Raw genomic sequence first — 26066 nt, forward strand, 5'->3', positions numbered from 1 at the left:
ACAGCGCACTCTGATTGGTTTGGTTACCTGTAGTGGCCAATACTGTAATATTTATAGTGGTTAGGGTTAGGTTTGGGGTTGGGGTTGGGGTTAGGGTTACTGATACTGAATAGGGTTAGGGTTACTGAATAGGGATACTGAACAGCGCACTCTGATTGGTTTGGTTACCTCTAGTGGCCAATACTGTAGTATTTATAGTGGTTAGTGTTAGGTTTGGTATTAAGGTTAGCGTTGGGGTTGGTGTTAGGTTTACTGAATAGGGATACTGAACAGCGCACTCTGGTTGGTTTGGTTTCCTCTAGTGGCCAATACTGTAATATATATAGTGGTTAGGGTTAGGTTTGGGGTTAAGGTTAGGGTTACTGATACTGAATAGGGTTAGGGTTACTGAATAGGGATACTGAACAGCGCACTCTGATTGGTTAGGTTACCTCTAGTGGCCAATACTGTAATATTTATAGTGGTTAGGGTTAGGTTTGGGATTAAGGTTAGCGTTGGGGTTGGGGTTGGTCTTAGGGTTACTGAATAGGGATACTGAACAGCGCACTCTGGTTGGTTTGGTTTCCTCTAGTGGCCAATACTGTAATATTTATAGTGGTTAGGTTTGGGGTTAGGGTTAGGGTTACTGATACTGAATAGGGTTAGGGTTACTGAATAGGGATACTGAACAGCGCACTCTGATTGGTTTGGTTTCCTCTAGTGGCCAATATTTATAGTGGTTAGGGTTAGATTTGGGGTTAGGGTTATGGTTAGATTTGGGGTTAGGGTTAGGGTTACTGATACTGAATAGGGTTAGGGTTACTGAATAGGGCTAGTGAACAGCGCACTCTGATTGGTTTGGTTACCTTTAGTGGCCAATACTGTAATATTTATAGTGGTTAGGGTTAGGTTTGGGGTTGGGGTTGGGGTTAGGGTTACTGATACTGAATAGGGTTAGGGTTACTGAATAGGGATACTGAACAGCGCACTCTGATTGGTTTGGTTTCCCCTAGTGGCCAATACTGTAATATTTATAGTGGTTAGGGTTAGGTTTGGGATTAAGGTTAGCGTTGGGGTTGGTGTTAGGGTTACTGAATAGGGATACTGAACAGCGCACTCTGGTTGGTTTGGTTTCCTCTAGTGGCCAATACTGTAATATTTATAGTGGTTAGGTTTGGGGTTAGGGTTACTGATACTGAATAGGGTTAGGGTTACTGAATAGGGATACTGAACAGCGCACTCTGATTGGTTTGGTTTCCTCTAGTGGCCAATATTTATAGTGGTTAGGGTTAGATTTGGGGTTAGGGTTATGGTTAGATTTGGGGTTAGGGTTACTGATACTGAATAGGGTTAGGGTTACTGAATAGGGCTAGTGAACAGAGCACTTTGATTGGTTTGGTTACCTGTAGTGGCCAATACTGTAATATTTATAGTGGTTAGGGTTGGGGTTAGGGTTACTGATACTGAATAGGGTTAGGGTTACTGAATAAGGATACTTACAGCGCACTCTGATTGGTTTGGTTCCCCCTAGTGGCCAATACTGTAATATTTATACTGGTTAGGTTTGGGATTAAGGTTAGCGTTGGGGTTGGGGTTAGGGTTACTGAATAGGGTTACTGAACAGGGCACTCTGGTTGGTTTGGTTTCCTCTAGTGGCCAATACTGTAATATTTATAGTGGTTAGGTTTGGGGTTAGGGTTAGGGTTACTGATACTGAATAGGGTTAGGGTTACTGAATGGGGATACTGAACAGCGCACTCTGATTGGTTTGGTTTCCCCTAGTGGCCAATACTGTAATATTTATACTGGTTAGGGTTAGGGTTAGGTTTGGGATTAAGGTTAGCGTTGGGGTTGGGGTTAGTGTTACTGAATAGGGTTACTGAACAGCGCACTCTGGTTGGTTTGGTTTCCTCTAGTGGCCAATACTGTAATATTTATAGTGGTTAGGGTTAGGGTTACTGATACTGAATAGGGTTAGGGTTACTGAATAGGTATACTGAACAGCGCACTCTGATTGGTTTGGTTTCCTCTAGTGGCCAATATTTATAGTGGTTAGGGTTAGATTTGGGGTTAGGGTTATGGTTAGATTTGGGGTTAGGGTTACTGATACTGAATAGGGTTAGGGTTACTGAATAGGGCTAGTGAACAGAGCACTTTGATTGGTTTGGTTACCTGTAGTGGCCAATACTGTAATATTTATAGTGGTTAGGTTTGGGGTTGGGGTTAGGGTTACTGACACTGAATAGGGTTAGGGTTACTGAATAGGGATACTGAACAGCACACTCTGATTGGTTTGGATACCTCTAGTGGCCAATACTGTAATATTTATAGTGGTTAGGGTTAGGTTTGGGATTAAGGTTAGCGTTGGGGTTGGTGTTAGGGTTACTGAATAGGGATACTGAACAGCGCACTCTGGTTGGTTTGGTTTCCTCTAGTGGCCAATATTTATAGTGGTTAAGGTTAGATTTGGGGTTAGGGTTATGGTTAGATTTGGGGTTAGGGTTACTGATACTGAATAGGGTTAGGGTTACTGAATAGGGCTAGTGAACAGTGCACTCTGATTGGTTTGGTTACCTGTAGTGGCCAATACTGTCATATTTATAGTGGTTAGGGTTAGGTTTGGGGTTAGGGTTACTGATACTGAATAGGGTTAGGGTTACTGAATAGGGATACTGAACAGCGCACTCTGATTGGTTTGGTTTCCCCTAGTGGCCAATACTGTAATATTTATAGTGGTTAGGGTTAGGTTTGGGGTTATGGTTAGATTTGGGGTTAGGGTTAGGGTTACTGATACTGAATAGGGTTAGGGTTACTGAATAGGGCTACTGAACAGCGCACTCTGATTGGTTTGGTTACCTGTAGTGGCCAATACTGTAATATTTATAGTGGTTAGGGTTAGGTTTGGGGTTAAGGTTAGGGTTACTGATACTGAATAGGGTTAGGGTTACTGAATAGGGATACTGAACAGCGCACTCTGATTGGTTTGGTTACCTCTAGTGGCCAATACTGTAATATTTATAGTGGTTAGGGTTAGGTTTGGGGTTGGGGTTAGGGTTACTGATACTGAATAGGGTTAGGGTTACTGAATAGGGATACTGATTGGTTTGGTTTCCCCTAGTGGCCAATACTGTAATATTTATAGTGGTTAGGGTTAGGTTTGGGATTAAGGTTAGCGTTGGGGTTGGGGTTAGGGTTACTCAAACTGAATAGGGATACTGAACAGCGCACTCTGGTTGGTTTGGTTTCCTCTAGTGGCCAATACTGTAATATTTATAGTGGTTAGGGTTAGGTTTGGGGTTAAGGTTGGGGTTAGGGTTACTGATACTGAATAGGGTTAGGGTTACTGAATAGGGATACTGAACAGCGCACTCTGATTGGTTTGGTTTCCCCTAGTGGCCAATACTGTAATATTTATAGTGGTTAGGGTTAGGTTTGGGATTAAGGTTAGCGTTGGGGTTGGGGTTGGTTTTAGGGTTACTGAATAGGGATACTGAACAGCGCACTCTGGTTGGTTTGGTTTCCTCTAGTGGCCAATACTGTAATATTTATAGTGGTTAGGTTTGGGGTTAGGGTTAGGGTTACTGATACTGAATAGGGTTAGGGTTACTGAATAGGGATACTGAACAGCACACTCTGATTGGTTTGGTTTCCTCTAGTGGCCAATATTTATAGTGGTTAGGGTTACATTTGGGGTTAGGGTTATGGTTAGATTTGGGGTTAGGGTTAGGGTTACTGATACTGAATAGGGTTAGGGTTACTGAATAGGGCTAGTGAACAGCGCACTCTGATTGGTTTGGTTACCTGTAGTGGCCAATACTGTAATATTTATAGTGGTTAGGGTTAGGTTTGGGGTTGGGGTTAGGGTTACTGATACTGAATAGGGTTAGGGTTACTGAATAGGGATACTGAACAGCGCACTCTGATTGGTTTGGTTTCCTCTAGTGGCCAATATTTATAGTGGTTAGGGTTAGATTTGGGGTTAGGGTTATGGTTAGATTTGGGGTTAGGGTTACTGATAGTGAATAGGGTTAGGGTTACTGAATAGGGCTAGTGAACAGCGCACTTTGATTGGTTTGGTTACCTGTAGTGGCCAATACTGTAATATTTATAGTGGTTAGGTTTGGGGTTGGGGTTAGGGTTACTGATACTGAATAGGGTTAGGGTTACTGAATAGGGATACTGAACAGCGCACTCTGATTGGTTTGGTTTCCCCTAGTGGCCAATACTGTAATATTTATACTGGTTAGGGTTAGGGTTAGGTTTGGGATTAAGGTTAGCGTTGGGGTTGGGGTTAGGGTTACTGAACAGCGCACTCTGGTTGGTTTGGTTTCCTCTAGTGGCCAATACTGTAATATTTATAGTGGTTAGGGTTAGGTTTGGGGTTAAGGTTAGGGTTACTGATACTGAATAGGGTTAGGGTTACTGAATAGGGATACAGAACAGCGCACTCTGATTGATTTGGTTACCTCTCGTGGCCAATACTGTAATATTTATAGTGGTTAGGGTTAGGTTTGGGATTAAGGTTAGCGTTGGGGTTGGGGTTGGTTTTAGGGTTAGGGTTACTGATACTGAATAGGGATACTGAACAACGCACTCTGATTGGTTTGGTTTCCTCTAGTGGCCAATATTTATAGTGGTTAGGGTTAGATTTGGGGTTATGGTTAGATTTGGGGTTAGGGTTAGGGTTACTGATACTGAATAGGGTTAGGGTTACTGAATAGGGCTAGTGAACAGCGCACTCTGATTGGTTTGGTTACCTGTAGTGGCCAATACTGTAATATTTATAGTGGTTAGGTTTGGGGTTGGGGTTGGGGTTAGGGTTACTGATACTGAATAGGGTTAGGGTTACTGAATAGGGATACTGAACAGCGCACTCTGATTGGTTTGGTTTCCCCTAGTGGCCAATACTGTAATATTTATAGTGGTTAGGGTTAGGGTTAGGGTTGGGATTAAGGTTAGCGTTGGGGTTGGGGTTAGGGTTACTGAACAGCGCACTCTGGTTGGTTTGGTTTCCTCTAGTGGCCAATACTGTAATATTTATAGTGGTTAGGGTTAGGTTTGGGGTTAAGGTTAGGGTTACTGATACTGAATAGGGTTAAGGTTACTGAATAGGGATACAGAACAGCGCACTCTGATTGATTTGGTTACCTCTCGTGGCCAATACTGTAATATTTATAGTGGTTAGGGTTAGGTTTGGGATTAAGGTTAGCGTTGGGGTTGGGGTTGGTTTTAGGGTTACTGATACTGAATAGGGTTAGGGTTACTGAATAGGGATACTGAACAACGCACTCTGATTGGTTTGGTTTCCTCTAGTGGCCAATATTTATAGTGGTTAGGGTTAGATTTGGGGTTATGGTTAGATATGGGGTTAGGGTTAGGGTTACTGATACTGAATAGGGTTAGGGTTACTGAATAGGGCTAGTGAACAGCGCACTCTGATTGGTTTGGTTACCTGTAGTGGCCAATACTGTAATATTTATAGTGGTTAGGTTTGGGGTTGGGGTTGGGGTTTGGGTTACTGATACTGAATAGGGTTAGGGTTACTGAATAGGGATACTGAACAGCGCACTCTGATTGGTTTGGTTTCCCCTAGTGGCCAATACTGTAATATTTATAGTGGTTAGGGTTAGGTTTGGGATTAAGGTTAGCGTTGGGGTTGGGGTTGGTGTTAGGGTTACTGAATAGGGTTACTGAACAGCGCACTCTGGTTGGTTTGGTTTCCTCTAGTGGCCAATACTGTAATATTTATAGTGGTTAGGTTTGGGGTTAGGGTTAGGGTTACTGATACTGAATAGGGTTAGGGTTACTGAATAGGGATACTGAACAGCGCACTCTGATTGGTTTGGTTACCTGTAGTGGCCAATACTGTAATATTTATAGTGGTTAGGGTTAGGTTTGGGCTTGGGGTTGGTGTTAGGGTTACTGATACTGAATAGGGTTAGGGTTACTGAATAGGGATACTGAACAGCGCACTCTGGTTGGTTTGGTTTCCTCTAGTGGCCAATACTGTAATATTTATAGTGGTTAGGGTTAGGTTTGGGGTTAAGGTTAGGGTTACTGATACTGAATAGGGTTAGGGTTACTGAATAGGGATACTGAACAGCGCACTCTGATTGGTTTGGTTACCTCTAGTGGCCAATACTGTAATATTCATATTGGTTAGGGTTAGGTTTGGGATTAAGGTTAGCGTTGGGGTTGGGGTTGGTTTTAGGGTTACTGAATAGGGATACTGAACAGCGCACTCTGGTTGGTTTGGTTTCCTCTAGTGGCCAATACTGTAATATTTATAGTGGTTAGGTTTGGGGTTGGGGTTGGGGTTAGGGTTACTGATACTGAATAGTGTTAGGGTTACTGAATAGGGATACTGAACAGCGCACTCTGATTGGTTTGGTTTCCCCTAGTGGCCAATACTGTAATATTTATAGTGGTTAGGGTTAGGTTTGGGATTAAGGTTAGCGTTGGGGTTGGGGTTGGTGTTAGGGTTACTGAATAGGGTTACTGAACAGCGCACTCTGGTTGGTTTGGTTTCCTCTAGTGGCCAATACTGTAATATTTATAGTGGTTAGGGTTAGGTTTGGGGTTAGGGTTAGGGTTACTGATACTGAATAGGGTTAGGGTTACTGAATAGGGATACTGAACAGCGCACTCTGATTGGTTTGGTTTCCCCTAGTGGCCAATACTGTAATATTTATAGTGGTTAGGGTTAGGTTTGGGATTAAGGTTAGCGTTGGGGTTGGGGTTGGTTTTAGGGTTACTGAATAGGGATACTGAACAGCGCACTCTGGTTGGTTTGGTTTCCTCTAGTGGCCAATACTGTAATATTTATAGTGGTTAGGTTTGGGGTTAGGGTTAGGGTTACTGATACTGAATAGGGTTAGGGTTACTGAATAGGGATACTGAACAGCGCACTCTGATTGGTTTGGTTACCTGTAGTGGCCAATACTGTAATATTTATAGTGGTTAGGGTTAGGTTTGGGCTTGGGGTTGGTGTTAGGGTTACTGATACTGAATAGGGTTAGGGTTACTGAATAGGGATACTGAACAGCGCACTCTGGTTGGTTTGGTTTCCTCTAGTGGCCAATACTGTAATATTTATAGTGGTTAGGGTTAGGTTTGGGGTTAAGGTTAGGGTTACTGATACTGAATAGGGTTAGGGTTACTGAATAGGGATACTGAACAGCGCACTCTGGTTGGTTTGGTTTCCTCTAGTGGCCAATACTGTAATATTTATAGTGGTTAGGTTTGGGGTTAGGGTTAGGGTTACTGATACTGAATAGGGTTAGGGTTACTGAATAGGGATACTGAACAGCGCACTCTGATTGGTTTGGTTTCCCCTAGTGGCCAATACTGTAATATTTATAGTGGTTAGGGTTAGGGTTCGGGTTGGGATTAAGGTTAGCGTTGGGGTTGGGGTTAGGGTTACTGAACAGCGCACTCTGGTTGGTTTGGTTTCCTCTAGTGGCCAATACTGTAATATTTATAGTGGTTAGGGTTAGGTTTGGGGTTAAGGTTAGGGTTACTGATACTGAATAGGGTTAGGGTTACTGAATAGGGATACAGAACAGCGCACTCTGGTTGATTTGGTTACCTTTCGTGGCCAATACTGTAATATTTATAGTGGTTAGGGTTAGGTTTGGGATTAAGGTTAGCGTTGGGGTTGGGGTTGGTTTTAGGGTTAGGGTTACTGATACTGAATAGGGTTAGGGTTACTGAATAGGGATACTGAACAACGCACTCTGATTGGTTTGGTTTCCTCTAGTGGCCAATATTTATAGTGGTTAGGGTTAGATTTGGGGTTATGGTTAGATTTGGGGTTAGGGTTAGGGTTACTGATACTGAATAGGGTTAGGGTTACTGAATAGGGCTAGTGAACAGCGCACTCTGATTGGTTTGGTTACCTGTAGTGGCCAATACTGTAATATTTATAGTGGTTAGGGTTAGGTTTGGGGTTGGGGTTGGGGTTAGGGTTACTGATACTGAATTGGGTTAGGGTTACTGAATAGGGATACTGAACAGCGCACTCTGGTTGGTTTGGTTACCTCTAGTGGCCAATACTGTAATATTTATAGTGGTTAGGGTTAGGTTTGGGATTAAGGTTAGTGTTGGGGTTGGGGTTAGGGTTACTGAATAGGGATACTGAACAGCGCACTCTGGTTGGTTTGGTTTCCTCTAGTGGCCAATACTGTAATATTTATAGTGGTTAGGGTTAGGTTTGGGGTTAAGGTTAGGGTTAGGGTTACTGATACTGAATAGGGTTAGGGTTACTGAATAGGGATACTGAACAGCGCACTCTGGTTGGTTTGGTTACCTCTAGTGGCCAATACTGTAATATTTATAGTGGTTAGGGTTAGGTTTGGGATTAAGGTTAGTGTTGGGGTTGGGGTTGGGGTTAGGGTTACTGAATAGGGATACTGAACAGCGCACTCTGGTTGGTTTGGTTTCCTCTAGTGGCCAATACTGTAATATTTATAGTGGTTAGGGTTAGGTTTGGGGTTAAGGTTAGGGTTAGGGTTACTGATACTGAATAGGGTTAGGGTTACTGAATAGGGATACTGAACAGCGCACTCTGGTTGGTTTGGTTACCTCTAGTGGCCAATACTGTAATATTTATAGTGGTTAGGGTTAGGTTTGGGATTAAGGTTAGTGTTGGGGTTGGGGTTGGGGTTAGGGTTACTGAATAGGGATACTGAACAGCGCACTCTGGTTGGTTTGGTTTCCTCTAGTGGCCAATACTGTAATATTTATAGTGGTTAGGGTTAGGTTTGGGGTTAAGGTTAGGGTTAGGGTTACTGATACTGAATAGGGTTAGGGTTACTGAATAGGGATACAGAACAGCGCACTCTGATTGATTTGGTTACCTCTAGTGGCCAATACTGTAATATTTATAGTGGTTAGGGTTAGGTTTGGGATTAAGGTTAGCGTTGGGGTTGGGGTTGGTTTTAGGGTTAGGGTTACTGATACTGAATAGGGTTAGGGTTACTGAATAGGGATACTGAACAACGCACTCTGATTGGTTTGGTTTCCTCTAGTGGCCAATATTTATAGTGATTAGGGTTAGATTTGGGGTTATGGTTAGATTTGGGGTTAGGGTTAGGGTTACTGATACTGAATAGGGTTAGGGTTACTGAATAGGGCTAGTGAACAGCGCACTCTGATTGGTTTGGTTACCTGTAGTGGCCAATACTGTAATATTTATAGTGGTTAGGGTTAGGTTTGGGGTTGGGGTTGGGGTTAGGGTTACTGATACTGAATAGGGTTAGGGTTACTGAATAGGGATACTGAACAGCGCACTCTGGTTGGTTTGGTTACCTCTAGTGGCCAATACTGTAATATTTATAGTGGTTAGGGTTAGGTTTGGGATTAAGGTTAGTGTTGGGGTTGGGGTTAGGGTTACTGAATAGGGATACTGAACAGCGCACTCTGGTTGGTTTGGTTTCCTCTAGTGGCCAATACTGTAATATTTATAGTGGTTAGGGTTAGGTTTGGGCTTGGGGTTGGTGTTAGGGTTGGGGTTAGGGTTACTGAACAGTGCACTCTGGTTGGTTTGGTTTCCTCTAGTGGCCAATACTGTAATATTTATAGTGGTTAGGGTTAGGTTTGGGGTTAAGGTTAGGGTTACTGATACTGAATAGGGTTAGGGTTACTGAATAGGGATACAGAACAGCGCACTCTGATTGATTTGGTTACCTCTCGTGGCCAATACTGTAATATTTATAGTGGTTAGGGTTAGGTTTGGGATTAAGGTTAGCGTTGGGGTTGGGGTTGGTTTTAGGGTTAGGGTTACTGATACTGAATAGGGTTAGCGTTACTGAATAGGGATACTGAACAGCGCACTCTGATTGGTTTGGTTTCCTCTAGGGGCCAATACTGTAATATTTATAGTGGTTAGGGTTAGGTTTGGTATTAAGGTTAGCGTTGGGGTTGGTGTTAGGGTTACTGAATAGGGATACTGAACAGCGCACTCTGGTTGGTTTGGTTTCCTCTAGTGGCCAATACTGTAATATTTATAGTGGTTAGGGTTAGGTTTGGGGTTAAGGTTAGGGTTACTGATACTGAATAGGGTTAGGGTTACTGAATAGGGATACTGAACAGCGCATTCTGATTGGTTTGGTTACCTCTAGTGGCCAATACTGTAATATTTATAGTGGTTAGGGTTAGGTTTGGGATTAAGGTTAGCGTTGGGGTTCGAGTTGGTCTTGGGGTTACTGAATAGGGATACTGAACAGCGCACTCTGGTTGGTTTGGTTTCCACTAGTGGCCAATACTGTAATATTTATAGTGGTTAGGTTTGGGGTTAGGGTTAGGGTTAGATTTGGGGTTAGGGTTACTGATTCTGAATAGGGTTAGGGTTACTGAATAGGGCTAGTGAACAGAGCACTTTGATTGGTTTGGTTACCTGTAGTGGCCAATACTGTAATATTTATAGTGGTTAGGTTTGGGGTTAGGGTTACTGATACTGAATAGGGTTAGGGTTACTGAATAGGGATACTGAACAGCGCACTCTGATTGGTTTGGTTTCCCCTAGTGGCCAATACTGTAATATTTATACTGGTTAGGGTTAGGGTTATGTTTGGTATTAAGGTTAGCGTTGGGGTTGGTGTTAGGGTTACTGAATAGGGTTACTGAACCGCGCACTCTGGTTGGTTTGGTTTCCTCTAGTGGCCAATACTGTAATATTTATAGTGGTTAGGGTTAGGTTTGGGGTTAAGGTTAGGGGTACTGATACTGAATAGGGTTAGGGTTACTGAATAGGGATACTGAACAGCGCACTCTGGTTGGTTTGGTTACCTCTAGTGGCCAATACTGTAATATTTATAGTGGTTAGGGTTAGGTTTGGGATTAAGGTTAGTGTTGGGGTTGGGGTTAGGGTTACTGAATAGGGATACTGAACAGCGCACTCTGGTTGGTTTGGTTTCCTCTAGTGGCCAATACTGTAATATTTATAGTGGTTAGGGTTAGGTTTGGGGTTAAGGTTAGGGATAGGGTTACTGATACTGAATAGGGTTAGGGTTACTGAATAGGGATACTGAATAGTGCACTCTGATTGGTTTGGTTACCTCTAGTGGCCAATACTGTAATATTTATAGTGGTTAGGGTTAGGTTTGGTATTAAGGTTAGCGTTGGGGTTGGTGTGAAGGGTTACTGGATAGGGATACTGAACAGCGCACTCTGGTTGGTTTGGTTTCCTCTAGTGGCCAATACTGTAATATTTATAGTGGTTAGGGTTAGGTTTGGGGTTAAGGTTAGGGTTACTGATACTGAATAGGGTTAGGGTTACTGAATAGGGATACTGAACAGCGCAATATAATTGGTTTGGTTTCCTTTAGTGGCCAATATTTATAGTGGTTAGGGTTAGATTTGGGGTTAGGGTTATGGTTAGATTTGGGGTTAGGGTTACTGATACTGAATAGGGTTAGAGTTACTGAATAGGGCTAGTGAACAGAGCACTTTGATTGGTTTGGTTACCTGTAGTGGCCAATACTGTAATATTTATAGTGGTTAGGGTTAGGTTTGGGGTTGGGGTTAGGGTTACTGATACTGAATAGGGTTAGGGTTATTGAATAGGGATACTGAACAGCGCACTCTGATTGGTTTGGTTTCCCCCAGTGGCCAATACTGTAATATTTATACTGGTTAGGGTTAGGGTTAGGTTTGGGATTAAGGTTAGCGTTGGGGTTGGGGTTAGGGTTACTGAATAGGGTTACTGAACAGCGCACTCTGGTTGGTTTGGTTTCCTCTAGTGGCCAATACTGTAATATTTATAGTGGTTAGGGTTAGGTTTGGGGTTAAGGTTAGGGTTATGGTTACTGATACGGAATAGGGTTAGGGTTACTGAATAGGGATACTGAACAGCGCACTCTGGTTGGTTTGGTTTCCTCTAGTGGCCAATACTGTAATATTTATAGTGGTTAGGGTTAGGTTTGGGATTAAGGTTAGCGTTGGGGTTGGGGTTGGTCTTAGGGTTACTGAATAGGGATACTGAACAGCGCACTCTGGTTGGTTTGGTTTCCTCTAGTGGCCTATACTGTATTATTTATAGTGGTTAGGTTTGGGGTTAGGGTTACTGATACTGAATAGGGTTAGGGTTACTGAATAGGGATACTGAACAGCGCACTCTGATTGGTTTGGTTTCCCCTAGTGGCCAATACTGTAATATTTTATAGTTTTAGCTATTTAGCCATCTTTATGCTTGAAAAATACTCAATATGAGGACCCAAAAATGGTAGAATGTGCTTTAGAAATATTTCACTGTTTATGTTGTGAAACCGCAATATTTAAAGGACAACTGTAGTTTGGTGAGGAGCTGGATAAAGGTGTATGGCGGTTATAGTATCAGTTTATTTCGAGCATGCATACAGTTACAATATGATACATCACATATTTCCACATTTTCACCGCAACATGTCCGAAAAGGAGTTGGAAGAAGCATAGCTTAGCTAATCCTACCCATCAGCAATTTATAAAACATTTGCTTATTCACTTCCTGTCCGTGAGAGAGGACTAAGACTTTTTCACTTTTACGTATCGCATCAAATACTACGAGTCTAAATGGGGGAAGAGCGCCACCAAACGGTGTGTGTAAACCTACTGACTGTACTAGAGAACTTTCATAATAGACCAGGGGTGTCCAAACTTTGTCCACTGAGGGCCGCTCACTGAAAAATCAAAGCATACAGGCAACCATTTCGAATATAGAAAATATAAAAAAATATAGATTTTTTTTTTTTTCCAATCATAAGGGCTCCCCCAAGTTGGGTTCCAGGGATCTGGAAGGGTCTCAAACGAACAATGGGAGACCGGGCTTTCTGCTCTGCCGCTCCCAGTCTGTGGAACGCTCTCCCTGACCACCTGAGGGCACCACAGACTGTGGATGCTTTTTTTTTTTTTTTTTTTTTTTTTTTAGATGTATGCATACTAGTTTTAGCTATTTGGCTGTTCTAGTTTTTATTTTATTTTATTATCTTTTTATTTATTTTTTATATTTTTAATACACTGTAGGTTGTTTACTCAATGTAAAGTGTTTTTTTACAAATAAAATCTATTATTATTATTATTATTAAATCATGAATATTTTGAAAAAAGGCCATATATATATTTTTTTTTTTTTGTATATTATTATTATTTAACGCATAAATCTCTAGATTAACTTCAGGTTTATCTAGTCAATATAAAGTAAAAAAAAAAAAAAAAAAAAATTGTTTTATGCCCTTGCTCTGTTTTTTTTTAATGGCAAAAACACAAAATATGCAATGTTTCCCTTCCAAATGTTTCCGTTGTGTGTGCAGCTCTGGTAATGAGTACATTTGCACCCACCTGCACAAATGTACTTCAAAATGTAACTATCAAAATAAATATGACTTTTTTTGTTTTGTTTACTAGGGCATGCGTATATAATATGCATTAGTTTGACCATTTAAAATCAACGATAATAAAAAGGAGATGCTTGGAAATAGCATAAAAATGCCCCCAAAAACTTGGAAAAACGCGATTCATAGCGTTACTTTTTGGTGTAACCATCATGAGCGTTCTGTTCAGGTATATTTCTTTTATATTTTGATTAATCATCATAAATAGGTATTGATCAATCTTTAAGCTATTTGATTTCAGTTTGCTTTTGACATCTTATTTAGAATTGTAGTTGAAACTTTTACAACCTTGTGTTGCGCTCATGATGGCGTAACCCAGGGGTGCTCATTACGTCGATCGCGAGCTACCGGTCGATCTCGGAGGGTGTGTCGGTCGATCACCAGCCAGGCATTAAAAAAATAGTCCTAAAAATGAGCGATCATAAATCTTCACTATCGTCACTTGATTGACATTCACGGCACCCGAGGGTCTTCTGAGATGACGCTGGCTGCTGCCAGCTCATTAAAATGACCGACTGGAAGGCGAGAAACACTTTATTTCAACAGACTCTGGCGCCGTACCTGTCGTCAAAACTCCAAAGACCGACTGCACAGTTGCACAATAAAAGCGCTGCTTCATCCTGCCTGCGCTACCAAAATAAGAGTCTCAGAAAGCTGGCGTGCACAAGCTAGCAAGCTACGGAGTTTGCCGACAATGTATTTCTTGTAAAGTGTATACAAAGGAGTACGGAAGCTGGACAAATAAGTTGCCAAAAACCAACCACTTTCATGTGGTATTGGACAGAAAGGAGGACTTTTTTTCTCCTCCGTTCGAAAATGCGGACGTTATCATCACCACTGTCTGATTCCTATCAATGCAAGTCATCAGAATCAGGTAATACACCAACTTATATTCTTGTCTTCATGAAAGAAAGGAATCTATATGTGTTAAACATGCTTGTATTATCTTTAAACACCTTTAACTTGTTAACAATATTAACTATATGTGTTAAACATGCTTGTATTATCTTTAAACACCTTTAAGTTGTTAACAATATTAACTATATGTGTTAAACATGCTTGTATTATCTTTAAACACCTTTAACTTGTTAACAATATTAACTATATGTGTTAAACATGCTTGTATTATCATTAAACACCTTTAACTTATTAACAATATTAACTATATGTGTTAAACATGCTTGTATTATCTTTAAACACCTTTAACTTGTTAACAATATTAACTATATGTGTTAAACATGCTTGTATTATCATTAAACACCTTTAACTTATTAACAATATTAACTATATGTGTTAAACATGCTTGTATTATCTTTAAACACCTTTAAGTTGTTAACAATATTAACTATATGTGTTAAAAGGGTGATGGGTCAAATGCAGAGAATAATCTCGCCACACCTAGTGTGTGTGTGACAATCATTGGTACTTTAACTTTAACTTTAACTTTAAACATGCTTGTATTATCATTAAACACCTTTAACTTATTAACAATATTAACTATATGTGTTAAACATGCTTGTATTATCTTTAAACACCTTTAACTTATTAACAATATTAACTATATGTGTTAAACATGCTTGTATCATCTTTAAACACCTTTAACTTGTTAACAATATTAACTATAAGTGTTAAACATGCTTGTATTATCTTTAAACACCTTTAACTTGTTAACAATATTAACTATGTGTTAAACATGCTTGTATTATCTTTAAACACCTTTAACTTATTACCAATATTAACTATAAGTGTTAAACATGCTTGTATTATCTTTAAACACCTTTAACTTGTTAACAATATTAACTATATGTATTAAACATGTTTGTATTATCATTAAACACCTTTAACTTGTTAACAATATTAACTATATGTATTAAACATATTTGTATTATCATTAAACACCTTTAACTTATTACCAATATTAACTATAAGTGTTAGACATGCTTGTATTATCTTTAAACACCTTTAACTTGTTAACAATATTAACTATATGTATTAAACATGTTTGTATTATCATTAAACACCTTTAACTTGTTAACAATATTAACTATATGTATTAAACATGTTTGTATTATCATTAAACACCTTTAACTTGTTAACAATATTAACTATATGTGTTAAACATGCTTGTATTATCATTAAACACCTTTAACTTGTTAACAAAAACATATATTTCATAAATAAGTAAATATAAATGATATATATGAATGAGGTAGATCCCCACGACTTGATCAATTGAAAAGTAGCTCGCCTGCAGAAAAAGTGTGAGCACCCCTGGCGTAACCAAACTACATTATTTTGAATATTTATTCCCTTTTTTACATTTAGTGTATTTAAATATACTGTGTTTTATGCTTTTTTTTTTCTTTTTGGAACATGTACTATACATATAATACAATAAAGTCCCATATAAAATGATGTTTCTAGCAATACTTTAATTTTGCCTTTGAAAGTAACACTCCAATGTCCATTAGTGGAGCTGTACACATGTGCAATATTTGATATGAAGGGATTGGAGCCTCTTAGTAGGTCCATAATTCATAACACCATTTGACATTAATTCATTATTGTTTTTTGAGAAATTACAGTTTAAAAATAGATACCACTAAAAGTCGTAACGATCCAAACGGGTCCTAATCATAAGTGTTGAAAATAAGTCTTACCGTATTTTCCGCACCATAAGCCGCCCTGGGTTATAAGCCGCGCCTTCAATGAACGGCATATTTCAAAACTTTGTCCACCTATAAGCCGCCCCGTGTTGTAAGCCGCATCTAACTGCGCTAAAGGAATGTCAAAAAAACAGTCAAATAGGTCAGTCAAACTTTAATAATATATTAAAACCAGCGTGATGTGGGCGCGCATGGAGTCGTATATCAACATGGACGGAGCTGCGTGAAAAAAGCCACCCGGCCTCTTCGCGTAAACTTAAACTTACCTTAACCACTCGCTCATCTTTTCTTCATCCGTCCCTTCGAGTTAGCTTTTATGATGACGCCGGCTGGAAAGGTCTCTTTTGGCAAGGTCTTCCTTTTGAATATCACCATGGGTGGAAGTTTCTGGCCATTAGCATGGCAAGCTAGAACCACAGTGAAGGATGACTTCTCATTCCCTGTGGTGCGAATATTCACCGTACGTGCTTCCGTTGTATCCACAGTGCGGTTCACAGGAATATCAAAAGTCAGTGGAACCTCGTCCATGTTGATAATGTTCTCTGGCCGGATCTTTTTTTCAGCTATCTTGTTTTTACAATATGCACGGAAAGTAGCCAGCTTTTCTTGAAAGTCTTTAGGCAGTTGCTGTGAAATAGTAGTCCGTGTGCGGATGGAGAGATTGCGTCTTTTCATGAACCGGATCCCTGTCGCTTAGTAGGAGCCATTTTGTGGTCTTTACAGATGTAAACACACAAAGGAAATGAAACGTACGGTAATATCCGCGCGCTTTTTCTTCTTCTACGCGGGCGGGTGGTTGCTTACAGTAGAAGAAGAAGCGCTTCCTGTTCTATGGGGGCGGGTGCTTACCTTGGCGGTTGCTTGCGTAGAAGAAGAAGCACTTCCTCTTCTACGGGGAAAAAAGATGGCGGCTGTTTACCGTAGTTGAGAGACCGAAACTTTATGAAAATGAATCTTAATATTAATCCATATATAAAGCGCACCGGGTTATAAGCCGCACTGTCAGCTTTTGAGTAAATTTGTGGTTTTTAGGTGCGGCTAATAGTGCGGAAAATACGGTACATTTTTTTTTATCTTCAACACTTAAGTCTCCTGATCAACTTCAAATCTATCCGTCGATGAGACGTTTGTATTATTATGTTATTTTATTTGTTTTAAATGTATGGCCTTTTTGTCATAGAAAACATGTTTGTTTTTTTTATAATGCAAACACCCAAATTATGCAATATTTTCCCCCAAAAAAAATATTTCATAGTGAAATATTTGATTTTAATTTATTGGAGCCTTGACGAGGTCAGTATTCAATAACATCCTTGATTTTGATTCATTATTATTTTTTGAGCAATGAAAGTTTTAAAGGAAAAAAAAACAAAAAACATCCGCACGTCATAATTCAGCTTTGTGTTATTAGAGTCAACATTGCGACTTTTTCTCCTCACATTTCATTTATTTGACTTTTTTTTTTTTATTTTATTATAATTATTTTTGATGGTATTTTTAGAATGTGTTGCGGGCCGTAAAACAAATGAGGTCACTTTGGACACCCCTGCACTAGACATGCGTATCTCATATGATATCATACTCAGTGTCCAGGCTCACAGACCTGGTGAGCAGCGTTCGCAGGGCGCAACCGGCGCCTGCTCCCGAACCCGACGCCGCTGCTCCGGCGCCGCCTTTGAGCGCGCCCCCCAGACCTCCTCCTGCTCCCGTGCAGGCGACCTCCCCACCTCCTCCCCCTCACACCCCGTCAAGCCCCCCCCCTTCCTCCCCCCAGAGTAAGTATTGAGATGCACGGGTTGGAGTGCAGGCATGTTGTTGGAGTGCTGTGCAAGGCATTCTGGGTAGCGTTCTGCTCCCATCGCAAGTAGGCGCTCTTTTTTCCCTGGTTGGCGATGGAATGGTCGTTTTTGGGCGACGACGTGTGTGTGTGTGTGGATGCGACACAACTAACTGCAACCCGCTTTTTATTTGTGACAGTGATGCTCCAGGTTTGACAGAGCTTTAAAATGTGAAGATGTCAGGTTCAAACACTGATGACATCTATTAAACAAGACAAGAGGCAAAGAATTAAACAGAGACAGAATTCAATTTGGACTCAATACAGGTAAAAGCCAGTAAATTAGAATATTTTGAAAAACTTTGATTTATTTCAGTAATTGCATTCAAAAGGTGTAACTTGTACATTATATTTATTCATTGCACACAGACTGATGCATTCAAATGTTTATTTCATTTAATTTTGATGATTCGAAGTGGCAACAAATGAAAATCCAAAATTCCGTGTGTCACAAAATTTGAATATTACTTAAGGCTAATACAAAAAAGGGATTTTTAGAAATGTTGGCCAACTGAAAAGTATGAAAATGAAAAATATGAGCATGTACAATACTCAATACTTGGTTGGAGCTCCTTTTGCCTCAATTACTGCGTTAATGCGGCGTGGCATGGAGTCGATGAGTTTCTGGCACTGCTCAGGTGTTATGAGAGCCCGGGTTGCTCTGATAGTGGCCTTCAACTCTTCTGCGTTTTTGGGTCTGGCATTCTGCATCTTCCTTTTCACAATACCCCACAGATTTTCTATGGGGCTAAGGTCAGGGGAGTTGGCGGGCCAATTTAGAACAGAAATACCATGGTCCGTAAACCAGGCACGGGTAGATTTTGCGCTGTGTGCAGGCGCCAAGTCCTGTTGGAACTTGAAATCTCCATCTCCATAGAGCAGGTCAGCAGCAGGAAGCATGAAGTGCTCTAAAACTTGCTGGTAGACGGCTGCGTTGACCCTGGATCTCAGGAAACAGAGTGGACCGACACCAGCAGATGACATGGTACCCCAAACCATCACCCAACCATGCAAATTTTGCATTTCCTTTGGAAATCGAGGTCCCAGAGTCTGGAGGAAGACAGGAGAGGCACAGGATCCACGTTGCCTGAAGTCTAGTGTAAAGTTTCCACCATCAGTGATGGTTTGGGGTGCCATGTCATCTGCTGGTGTCGGTCCACTCTGTTTCCTGAGATCCAGGGTCAACGCAGCCGTCTACCAGCAAGTTTTAGAGCACTTCATGCTTCCTGCTGCTGACCTGCTCTATGGAGATGGAGATTTCAAGTTCCAACAGGACTTGGCGCCTGCACACAGCGCAAAATCTACCCGTGCCTGGTTTACGGACCATGGTATTTCTGTTCTCAATTGGCCCGCCAACTCCCCTGACCTTAGCCCCATAGAAAATCTGTGGGGTATTGTGAAAAGGAAGATGCAGAATGCCAGACCCAAAAACGCAGAAGAGTTGAAGGCCACTATCAGAGCAACCTGGGCTCTCATAACACCTGAGCAGTGCCAGAAACTCATCGACTCCATGCCACGCCGCATTAACGCAGTAATTGAGGCAAAAGGAGCTCCAACCAAGTATTGAGTATTGTACATGCTCATATTTTTCATTTTCATACTTTTCAGTTGGCCAACATTTCTAAAAATCCCTTTTTTGTATTAGCCTTTAGTAATATTCTAATTTTGTGACACACGGAATTTTGGATTTTCATTTGTTGCCACTTCAAATCATCAAAATTAAATGAAATAAACATTTGAATGCATCAGTCTGTGTGCAATGAATAAATATAATGTACAAGTTACACCTTTTGAATGCAATTACTGAAATAAATCAAGTTTTTCAAAATATTCTAATTTACTGGCTTTTACCTGTATATTGAGGAGAGTCACCCGGACATTGTATCCTTCTACAATCTCCAGCACGCTCTGCCAAAAGATTGCACTCCTCCTTCTTTATTTGACTTTCTCCCCCCCCCCCACCTGACCACAGCTGCTTCCAGAGGGAAGTGGGTCGTAAACAGCGTTGCCTTTGGTTACCGAACAGTTCAAGAGGAGAGGTCGTAAAATAGTTCAAAAAGAGTTCCATAAAATAGTTCAAAAAGAGTTCGTCTGGAAATTGGGCAGATCCTTCGTTCTCTCCGCTTTGAAGTCCTTACATGAGAGAAAACAGAGACACCCCCCCCTACACAGTGGAGTTTTACAAGCCTTACTCTTGGTAGGCCTCAAAGACAGTCTTTTTGCCTGGAACTCATTTCAACACAAAGTTTTTTGTGATAACTTACAAACAATTATTCTAACAGTAGCGAAGCTTTTACTTTTGAATAACCGTATTTTCCAGACTAAAGAGCGCACCAGGATATAAATATATTTCCACATTTTAGCCGCACTGGACTATTGGACGTTGTGAAATTAGCTATTTACACATAAATATTTTGTAAATGTTTACTCACATACCTTAATCGTTTCCAAGCGGAGCCTGTGACACGGCAGTAAAACGGCTGATCAAACAAAACAGAACACATGGTCATGGACCCACTAACTGCGGAAGCTAGCTCTCCAATCAGCTAAACAGACTCAATAAGTCCGCGGCGACTTCTTGGTGAGTTTACTGAGGATTTTGTGAAGCTGAAACAACACAAAAAGAATACAATTGTAAGTTAATGATGCTAACACAGACACTTGTGAACGTGTTAGCATATTAGCTCATGCTAACGACACTAGCTTCATTACATTACGATAGCACGGACAAAAGCATGCATGAGAACACTCTTACAGGGGACGCTTTAGTAAATATGAATTGTTTTAGTTGTATTGTAAAACTAACAAACGTTGCTTGTTGTGATGAATGGAGAATCCATATGAGTAGAAACGCTACGGACCATTTTACAGACTCAGTGGCCTTGTGGTTAGAGTGTCCGCCCTGAGATCGGTAGGTCGTGCCTACCTCTTTAGGACCAGCCTTTCTAGATATATAAAGATTTGTATTTACAACATTAATAATATATACATACTATGCAAATATAAAAAAGTTTGTTGTGAAAAATTAATTGGAATTTCACAAGAAAAAAATCTAAGTTTCACAAGTAAAGCAGTGTTATAATAAAAGTTGTGATTTTACTTAATGCAAGACAAACTTACAAGAAAAACGGAACATTTGTGTAATATTATGATAAAAGTGGGAATTTTACTCAATAACAGTCACAATTTTACAAGAAAAGCTTAAAATGTTGACAGTTTTATGAAAAGAGTCGTCATTTTACTTGAAAAAAAGTCAAGAAAACCTTAAAATTTTGGCGATATTATAATAATAATCTGAATTTTACTCGGCAAAATTATGACAAAAGTCATCATTTGACTGAAAAAAATGTCACTATTTTGCAAGAACAACTACAAAATTGGCAATATTGCGATCAAAGTCAGAATTTCATATGACAAATGTCACCAAAAGTAATGCTTTTACATAAAGTAATAATTTTACGAGAAAATATTGCAATGTTACAGAAACAGAAAGAATATGAGAAATTGTTCCCAATTTTATAAAAAAAAAAAAAAAAGTTGACACATTGTGAGAAAAAGACTGCTTTTAATTAAATTTTTTGGTTTTTAATCTTTTGTTTGTAATTGGTTTTTAATCTGTATTATTTATTTCAAGTTACTAGAGTATGTCTCTATATACATATTTATTTTTTATACATTTTGGAGGCACATTTCAATTTTTTTTACACACTTGTTATTACATATGTTGACCAGAGAGGGAGCACTTTACATTTTTACACACACTTGTTATTTCATATGTTGACCAGAGGGGGGAGCACTTTTAAAACTGACACAGTCAATTTGAAAAATCCCTCCTTTTTGGGACCACCCTCATTTTGATAGATTTCACCACCAGGGGTCCACCTACACAGTGGCCTTGTAGTTAGAATGTCCGCCCTGAGATGGGTAGGTTGTGAGTCATACCAAAGACTATAAAAATGGGAGCCATTACCTCCCTGCTTGGCACTCAGCATCAAGGGTTGGAATTGGGGGTTAAATCACCAAAAATTATTCCCGGGCGCGGCCACCGCTGCTGCTCACTGCTCCCCTCACCTACCAGGGGGTGAACAAGGGTGATGGGTCAAATGCAGAGAATAATTTCGCCACACCTAGTGTGTGTGTGACAATCATTGGTACTTTAACTTTGACTTTTAACTTTACTTTTGTTTCTAGTAGAGATGCGCGGTTTGCGGACACAACCGCGGAGTCCGCGGATTATCCGCGGGTCGGGCGGTTGAAATAAAAATAAAAATTAGATTTTATCCGCGGGTCGGGTCGGGCGGTTGAAATAAAAAAATTTAAAAAATTTAAATAGATTCAGGCGGGTGGCAGTTAAACCAATTGGGAAATATATATACATAGTTAAATGTTGTTACCTACATACGAAAAACGAGCAGGCACCTGCAGCAAATGCCACAACAGAAGAAGAAAAAAAGCAAGAGCTGCGACGCTGTTTATGTCTACGACAGTCACAAAACCGGGACATCTAACATGGTGCAAAACCCCGAATCTCCACAAACACCCTGAGCACGAGCAGTTTCGTCCGCCGTGATCCCAGAAGAGTGCCACAGGATGTTAAAACAAGATAGAACGCAGCTGCCTGCAGCAGTTTGAGTGACGCGAGCGCGCTTGGAGGTGCGCTCAGCGCGGCTCCCAGATGATCGCGCACTGGTGTGCGTCTGGGCCGTGACAGCGTGGCACGCATTGAATGTCTCTGCTGCATTGGATCAGTCTCCTTTCTTTAACAGGCAAAAGCTTTATAACCTCACTAATGCCTTGCATCGTCTATATTAGATATATAACAACGGGCGGGTGGCGGATGGCGGGCGGGTGCGGTTTTGATTAAATGTTAGTTCGGGTGGATGGCGGATGGTTGACGACTTTTGTGATGCGGTTGCGGATGAAATAATTGCCTATCCGCGCATCTCTAGTTTCTAGGCAAAACAGAAAGTACATTACTAACTCGCAGTGAGCGAACTTGTCCAAAAGATGGCGCCATAGCACAAACGACGACGCACCATTTCAGTCCCATGCTTGGGTTTAATGAAAACTATAGAACACAAAACATGAATGCGATTTGCGGGGGAAAAAATGTACATAATTTAGCTGCAAATTTCAAAGTGTAGGGAAAAAAAGTAGCCGTCTGTAGTCCGGAATTTATGGTATGTGTAGTTTGCACTTTGATGCCTGCTGAAGTGACCAGACATGATGCTCTTTTTTTTTTTCCCCCAAAATCATAGTCGAATTCTAAAGTAAAATTCTGTACCGTCCTTTTAACCGCGTTGTCGCTTCCTCCCTCTGCAGTTCGCAAACAGGAGATCATCAAGATCACGGAGCAGCTGATCGAGGCCATCAACAACGGAGACTTTGAGGCTTACGCGTGAGTCCCGTTCAGTTCAGGTGTTTACATTGGGGATGTCAGAGCTTATCAGAGTCTGACCATTTCTGTGGAGAAGTGGGTCGATGAATGCCTTTTAATACCGATCACAAAGCTAACTACTGTATGTGTAGCCACACTAGGGATGCCCCGATCCAGGTTTTTGCACTTCCGATCCGATACCGATATTGTTTTTGCATTTCCGATCCGATACCGATACTGACCGATACTGGCCTATCCGAGCATGTATTAAAGTTTAAAGTTAATTAGCCTACTTAGTTGTCAGAATCATGTTGAAAAGGGTTTTAGTACTCTTGATAACAACTAGCCAGCTGAATTAGGGGAGTTTGAATAATACACAATGGTTGGTAACAAGAAACTGACCTGTTTATTCAAGGATAAACACAAAATAGACAAAATGATACATGACAAACAGAAATGGCATCATTGAACTAGGGCTGGGCGATATGGCCTTTTTTTAATATTGCGATATTTTAAGGCCATATTGCGATACACGATATATATCTCGATATTTTTGCCTTAGCCTTGAATGAACACTTGATGCATATAATCACAGCAGTATGATGATTCTATGTGTTTTGATTGATTGATTGAGACTTTTATTAGTAGGTTGCACAGTGAAGTACATATTCCGTACAATTGACCACTAAATGGTAACATTTTTCAACTTGTTTAAGTCGGGGTCCACTTAAATTGATTCATGATACAGATATATACTATCAGATATATACTATCATCATAATACAGTCATCACACAAGATAATCACATTGAATTATTTACATTATTTATAATCCAGGGTGTGGAGGGTAAGTGTCAAAAAGACAGCCAAAAGAGTTTGATATGAGAATAAATCTAAAGTTAAAATATAGGGTAGAAATGCGCCCATTTGCAGGAAATGTAGTCTTGATTTTCAACATTTTCTTTCAAGGCTTGCATGTCTACATTAAAACATTCTTCTTCATACTGCATTAATATATGCTACTTTTGAACTTTCATGCAGAGAAGGAAATCACAGCTAAAAAAATCACTAATTTTTTCATACGGTGTTGATGTGGAAATTTTTGCCATTTTGATGGTGTGGATGTGTGGCACCGAACGGAGATAAGCGTCTCGACAGACGTCACAATATTTGAACAATGATGACGAAAACTGTTGTCTCTGTCGTGTCCGTGTGTCGAAAATTGTTATGCGCTTATTTTTTTATTTGATTTTGTGCGTGGCATAGATTTGCTATGCGCAGAGGACGCTTAAACAGTGCGCAATTGCACAAGCGCGCACCTTAGAGGGAGCGTTGCTCGCACGGCTGCGCTAGCATCACAGCTAACGTTAGCCATGCTGCTACCTCTCTGCTGGGAGAGGACGTATACGTATGTGACGTATGACGTGACAGTATGTGACGTGTGTAAGAAGGTGCGCTTGCTGTCTGTGAGAGGGAGACACAGGAAAGAGTGAGAAGAGCCAGTCGTGTAATGCCAGCAGCTAAAAGCAACTGCGTGAGAATCCACAGACCTGTGGATGTGTTGAAGGTGTGCTGGAAAATGCGGAACGGATATTACGGAGCAGCAGAAAAGTGGAATGTATTATTTAAATAGGTGCGTTGGAAAACACGGAGCGGAGTTTTTTTTAAAACTGGATCTGGATCGGCATTTTCCCATGCCTTGCCGATACGCATTTTTTGGCATATATCGGCGGCCGATCCGATCCAAATATCGGATCGGGACATCCCTAATCCACACATTGCAAAAAGTCAGTGTTCAAAAACAAGAAAACAAAAAAATACAAAAATGAGGGGTATTTTATTTGAACTAAGCAAAATTATCTGCCAATAGAACAAGAACATTCGGCTTGTCAAGACTTTCCAAAACAAGTCAAATGAGCTAACCTCAATGAACCCAAAAATAGCTTAAAATAAGTATATTCTCACTAATAACAAGTGCACTTTTCTTGGTAGAAAAAAAAATAGACCTTTATTGCTCAATATGTTGAAAAATATTCTTAAATGAAGTAAATGCTAGTGCCATTATCTTGAAATAATGATATTACATTTCTTGAAACCAGCAAACTTATACTAAAAAATAATTTATTGTTCTTAATGGAAAGGCAACAAGGCAAGCGCTTGTTACTCTCGGGGTCTCATAGCCGCTCAGGCAAATCATATTGTCTAAAAATGCATTTTTCCATGGATAACATGACATCATCGCGCCAAGTGCGTGCTCTTTCAGTCAATTAGTGCGCATATATACCATACTTGCCAACCCTCCCGGATTTTCCGGGAGACTCCCGAAATTCAGCGCCTCTCCCAGAAAACCTCCCGGGACAAATTTTCTCCCGAATATCTCCCGAAATTCAGGCGGACTCAGGTCCTTATTGTTAGGCAGTTTCATTAACGTCCTCCCAGCGCGGCAACAACACACAACAACAGCAGTCACGTTTTTGTCTACCGTAAAGCAGTTCGTCTGCCGTAAACAGCAATGTTGTGACACTCTTAAACAGGACAATACTGCCATCTAGTGCATTTGATGAAAGCACTTTTGTGCGTGCCACACAGCAATGCATCGTCAGAGAGGGTGTTCAGCATGGTTCGAAAAATAGTGACAGAGAATAGAACAAGGATGGACATTTCAACCCTTAACTCAACAATGAGTAGATGAGTGTTGTGTGTGTATACGTGTAAATAAATTAACACTGAAATTCAAGTATTTATTTTATATATATATATATATATATATATATATATATACATACATATATATATATATATATATATAATACAATAAATATATATATATACATATATACA

General features: G+C 40.4%; 1 protein-coding gene across 19 annotated transcripts in view; it reads left to right on the forward strand.

Moving 5' to 3' along the window:
• The window catches only part of camk2b1 (calcium/calmodulin-dependent protein kinase (CaM kinase) II beta 1), a 222250-nt gene that overhangs the window by 185630 nt on the left and 10554 nt on the right, over positions 1-26066 (forward strand). For all 19 annotated transcript variants that reach the window (XM_061932069.2, XM_061932087.2, XM_061932079.2 and 16 more), the window contains one exon: positions 23172-23247. In XM_061932069.2, coding sequence (XP_061788053.1) covers positions 23172-23247 — 76 coding nt within the window. The remainder of the gene's footprint in view (positions 1-23171; positions 23248-26066) is intronic.

Source organism: Nerophis lumbriciformis, linkage group LG03, assembly GCF_033978685.3.
Source record: "Nerophis lumbriciformis linkage group LG03, RoL_Nlum_v2.1, whole genome shotgun sequence".
Lineage (NCBI taxonomy): Eukaryota > Metazoa > Chordata > Actinopteri > Syngnathiformes > Syngnathidae > Nerophis > Nerophis lumbriciformis.